The sequence below is a fragment of the Cyclopterus lumpus genome, chromosome 11, assembly GCF_009769545.1.
Source record: "Cyclopterus lumpus isolate fCycLum1 chromosome 11, fCycLum1.pri, whole genome shotgun sequence".
Classification (NCBI taxonomy): Eukaryota; Metazoa; Chordata; class Actinopteri; order Perciformes; family Cyclopteridae; genus Cyclopterus; species Cyclopterus lumpus.
This window is the reverse complement of record NC_046976.1, coordinates 22699021-22705020: the sequence shown is the minus strand read 5'-3', so window position 1 is coordinate 22705020 and position 6000 is coordinate 22699021. Positions and strand designations below refer to the sequence as shown.

General features: G+C 44.0%; 1 protein-coding gene across 1 annotated transcript in view; it reads left to right on the top strand.

Annotated features, from left to right (window-relative positions):
- LOC117739306 (zinc finger protein 2 homolog) overlaps positions 1-6000 on the top strand; it is a 42685-nt gene continuing 36685 nt past the window's right edge. The window contains exon 1 of the mRNA XM_034545632.1: positions 1-183. Within this exon, the coding sequence (XP_034401523.1) occupies positions 162-183 (22 nt within the window). The 5' untranslated portion in view covers positions 1-161. The remainder of the gene's footprint in view (positions 184-6000) is intronic.

Genomic DNA, 6000 nt, shown 5'->3' with positions numbered 1-6000 from the left:
TTTGAAATCTGCCGGCCCTGGACTTGCTCTCAGCCGGACCGCCGCTCCGACGGCTGCTCGGCCGATGAACAACAACAACAACAACAACAACAACAACGGCAGGAAAACATCCATCAGAGTTCGGTAAACGAGCAGCGAGAGACCGGAAGCTGCTTCACGAGATGGAGCCGAGAGGAAGAACAGGTGTGAACTATGCTTCCTGTTCTGATGCTAAGCTAACAACAGCTGCTTTTATGACGCGCTGTTGAGTTCATTCTGGATTTATTGCAACAATAAGTCACATTGGACTCCGGCGTGTTCAACCAAAACAACATATACATCAGTGACGTCACTATGTTTAAAGGATCAGTGGATTTATTCTGTTTATTATTTTAATGGATTACACGAGGAGACGTTTTTGTCCACGAGGAGACGTTTATGTAAACGAGGAGATGTTTATGTCCACGAGGAGACGTTTATGTCCACGAGGAGACGTTTATGTAAACGAGGAGATGTTTATGTCCACGAGGAGACGTTTATGTCCACGAGGAGACGTTTATGTAAACGAGGAGATGTTTATGTAAACGAGGAGACGTTTATGTAAACGAGGAGACGTTTATGTCCACGAGGAGACGTTTATGTAAACGAGGAGACGTTTATGTCCACGAGAAGACGTTTATGTCCACGAGGAGACGTTTATGTAAACGAGGAGACGTTTATGTCCACGAGGAGACGTTTATGTAAACGAGGAGACGTTTATGTCCACGAGAAGACGTTTATGTCCACGAGGAGATGTTTATGTAAACGAGGAGATGTTTATGTCCACGAGGAGACGTTTATGTCCACGAGGAGACGTTTATGTAAACGAGGAGATGTTTATGTAAACGAGGAGATGTTTATGTCCACGAGGAGACGTTTATGTCCACGAGGAGACGTTTATGTAAACGAGGAGATGTTTATGTAAACGAGGAGACGTTTATGTAAACGAGGAGACGTTTATGTCCACGAGGAGACGTTTATGTAAACGAGGAGACGTTTATGTCCACGAGAAGACGTTTATGTCCACGAGGAGACGTTTATGTAAACGAGGAGATGTTTATGTCCACGAGGAGACGTTTATGTAAACGAGGAGACGTTTATGTAAACGAGGAGACATTTATGTCCACGAGGAGACGTTTATGTCCACGAGGAGACGTTTATGTAAACGAGGAGACGTTTATGTAAACGAGGAGACGTTTATGGCCACGAGGAGACGTTTATGTCCACGAGGAGACGTTTATGTAAACGAGGAGACGTTTATGTCCACGAGAAGACGTTTATGTCCACGAGGAGACGTTTATGTAAACGAGGAGACGTTTATGTCCACGAGGAGACGTTTATGTAAACTAGGAGACGTTTATGTAAACGAGGAGACGTTTATGTCCACGAGGAGACGTTTATGTAAACGAGGAGATGTTTATGTAAACGAGGAGACGTTTATGTCCACGAGGAGACGTTTATGTAAACGAGGAGACGTTTATGTCCACGAGAAGACGTTTATGTCCACGAGGAGACGTTTATGTAAACGAGGAGATGTTTATGTCCACGAGGAGACGTTTATGTAAACTAGGAGACGTTTATGTAAACGAGGAGACGTTTATGTAAACGAGGAGACGTTTATGGCCACGAGGAGACGTTTATGTAAACGAGGAGATGTTTATGTCCACGAGGAGACGTTTATGTCCACGAGGAGACGTTTATGTAAACGAGGAGACGTTTATGTCCACGAGGAGACGTTTATGTCCACGAGGAGATGTTTATGTAAACGAGGAGACGTTTATGTCCACGAGGAGACGTTTATGTCCACGAGGAGACGTTTATGTCCACGAGGAGACGTTTATGTAAACGAGGAGACGTTTATGTCCACGAGGAGACGTTTATGTAAACGAGGAGACGTTTATGTAAACGAGGAGACGTTTATGTAAACGAGGAGACGTTTATGTCCACGAGGAGACGTTTATGTAAACTAGGAGACGTTTATGTAAACGAGGAGACGTTTATGTAAACTAGGAGACGTTTATGTAAACGAGGAGACGTTTATGTAAACGAGGAGACGTTTATGTCCACGAGGAGACGTTTATGTCCACGAGGAGACGTTTATGTAAACGAGGAGACGTTTATGTAAACGAGGAGACGTTTATGTAAACTAGGAGACGTTTATGTCCACGAGGAGACGTTTATGTCCACGAGGAGACGTTTATGTAAACGAGGTGACGTTTATGTACACGAGGTGACGTTTATGTCCACGAGGAGACGTTTATGTCCACGAGGAGATGTTTATGTCCACGAGGAGACGTTTATGTACACAAGGAGACGTTTATGTACACGAGGAGACGTTTATGTACACGAGGAGATGTTTATGTCCACGAGGAGACGTTTATGTAAACGAGGAGACGTTTATGTCCACGAGGAGACGTTTATGTACACGAGGAGACGTTTATGTACACAAGGAGACGTTTATGTACACAAGGAGATGTTTATGTCCACGAGGAGACTTTTATGTAAACGAGGAGACGTTTATGTCCACGAGGAGACGTTTATGTAAACGAGGAGACGTTTATGTCCACGAGGAGACGTTTATGTAAACGAGGAGACGTTTATGTCCACGAGGAGACGTTTATGTAAACGAGGAGACGTTTATGTAAACTAGGAGACGTTTATGTAAACGAGGAGACGTTTATGTACACGAGGAGACGTTTATGTAAACGAGGAGACGTTTATGTAAACGAGGAGACGTTTATGTACACGAGGAGACGTTTATGTACACGAGGAGACGTTTATGTAAACGAGGAGACGTTTATGTAAACGAGGAGACGTTTATGTCCACGAGGAGACGTTTATGTAAACGAGGAGACGTTTATGTCCACGAGGAGACGTTTATGTAAACGAGGAGACGTTTATGTCCACGAGGAGACGTTTATGTAAACGAGGAGACGTTTATGTAAACTAGGAGACGTTTACGTAAACGAGGAGACGTTTATGTAAACTAGGAGACGTTTATGTAAACGAGGAGACGTTTATGTACACGAGGAGACGTTCGTTTATGTCCACGAGGAGACGTTTATGTAAACGAGGAGATGTTTATGTAAACAAGGAGACGTTTATGTAAACAAGGAGACGTTTATGTACACGAGGAGACGTTTATGTAAACGAGGAGACGTTTATGTACACGAGGAGACGTTTATGTAAACGAGGAGACGTTTATGTCCACGAGGAGACGTTTATGTAAACTAGGAGATGTTTATGTACACGAGGAGACGTTTATGTAAACGAGGAGACGTTTATGTACACGAGAAGACGTTTATGTCCACGAGGAGATGTTTATGTAAACGAGGAGACGTTTATGTACACGAGGAGACGTTTATGTCCACGAGGAGATGTTTATGTAAACGAGGAGACGTTTATGTAAACGAGGAGACGTTTATGTCCACGAGGAGACGTTTATGTAAACGAGGAGACGTTTATGTCCACGAGGAGACGTTTATGTAAACGAGGTGACGTTTATGTCCACGAGGAGACGTTTATGTAAACGAGGAGACGTTTATGTCCACGAGGAGACGTTTATGTAAACGAGGAGACGTTTATGTAAACGAGGAGATGTTTATGTCCACGAGGAGACGTTTATGTACACGAGGTGACATTTATGTCCACGAGGTGACGTTTATGTCCACGAGGAGACGTTTATGTAAACGAGGAGACGTTTATGTCCACGAGGAGACGTTTATGTCCACGAGGAGACGTTTATGTAAACGAGGAGACGTTTATGTCCACGAGGAGACGTTTATGTACACGAGGTGACGTTTATGTAAACGAGGAGACGTTTATGTCCACGAGGAGACGTTTATGTAAACGAGGACACGTTTATGTCCAAGAGGAGACGTTTATGTCCACGAGGAGATGTTTATGTGCACGAGGAGATGTTTATGTAAACGAGGAGACGTTTATGTAAACGAGGAGACGTTTATGTCCACGAGGAGACGTTTATGTACACGAGGTGACGTTTATGTCCACGAGGAGACGTTTATGTAAACGAGAAGACGTTTATGTAAACGAGAAGATGTTTATGTCCACGAGGAGACGTTTATGTACACGAGGTGATGTTTATGTCCACGAGGAGACGTTTATGTCCACGAGGAGACGTTTATGTAAACGAGGAGACATTTATGTCCACGAGGAGACGTTTATGTACACGAGGTGACGTTTATGTAAACGAGGAGACGTTTATGTCCACGAGGAGACGTTTATGTAAACGAGGAGACGTTTATGTCCACGAGGAGACGTTTATGTACACGAGGTGACGTTTATGTCCACGAGGAGACGTTTATGTCCACGAGGAGACGTTTATGTAAACGAGAAGACGTTTATGTCCACGAGGAGACGTTTATGTATACGAGGTGATGTTTATGTCCACGAGGAGACGTTTATGTCCACGAGGAGACGTTTATGTAAACGAGGAGACGTTTATGTCCACGAGGAGACGTTTATGTCCACGAGGAGATGTTTATGTAAACGAGGAGACGTTTATGTAAACGAGGAGACCTTTATGTCCACGAGGAGACGTTTATGTAAACGAGGAGACGTTTATGTCCACGAGGAGACGTTTATGTAAACGAGGAGACGTTTATGTCCACGAGGAGACGTTTATGTCCACGAGGAGACGTTTATGTAAACGAGGAGACGTTTATGTCCACGAGGTGACGTTTATGTAAACGAGGAGACGTTTATGTCCACGAGGAGACGTTTATGTAAACGAGGTGACGTTTATGTCCACGAGGAGACGTTTATGTAAACGAGGAGACGTTTATGTCCACGAGGAGACGTTTATGTAAACGAGGAGACGTTTATGTCCACGAGGAGACGTTTATGTAAACGAGGAGACGTTTATGTAAACGAGGAGACGTTTATGTCCACGAGGAGACGTTTATGTCCACGAGGAGACGTTTATGTAAACGAGGAGACGTTTATGTCCACGAGGAGACGTTTATGTAAACGAGGAGACGTTTATGTACACGAGGAGACGTTTATGTCCACGAGGAGACGTTTATGTACACGAGGAGACGTTTATGTCCACGAGGAGACGTTTATGTCCACGAGGAGATGTTTATGTAAACGAGGAGACGTTTATGTAAACGAGGAGACGTTTATGTCCACGAGGAGACGTTTATGTAAACGAGGAGACGTTTATGTAAACGAAGAGATGTTTATGTACACGAGGAGACGTTTATGTCCACGAGGAGACGTTTATGTCAGCGAGGAGACGTTTATGTAAACGAGGAGACGTTTATGTAAACGAGGAGACGTTTATGTCCACAAGGAGATGTTTATGTCCACGAGGAGACGTTTATGTACACGAGGAGACGTTTATGTAAACGAGGAGACGTTTATGTCCACGAGGAGACGTTTATGTACACGAGGAGACGTTTATGTCCACGAGGAGACGTTTATGTCCAAGAGGAGACGTTTATGTCAGCGAGGAGACGTTTATGTAAACGAGGAGACGTTTATGTAAACGAGGAGACGTTTATGTCCACAAGGAGATGTTTATGTCCACGAGGAGACGTTTATGTACACGAGGAGACGTTTATGTCCACGAGGAGACGTTTATGTAAACAAGGAGACGTTTATGTCCACGAGGAGATGTTTATGTCCACGAGGAGACGTTTATGTCCACGAGGAGACGTTTATGTAAACAAGGAGACGTTTATGTAAACAAGGAGACGTTTATGTCCACGAGGAGACGTTTATGTAAACAAGGAGACGTTTATGTCCACGAGGAGATGTTTATGTAAACAAGGAGACGTTTATGTAAACAAGGAGACGTTTATGTACACAAGGAGACGTTTATGTAAACGAGGAGACGTTTATGTCCACGAGGAGACGTTTATGTACACAAGGAGACGTTTATGTAAACGAGGAGACGTTTATGTACACGAGGAGACGTTTATGTCCACGAGGAGACGTTTATGTCCACGAGGAGACGTT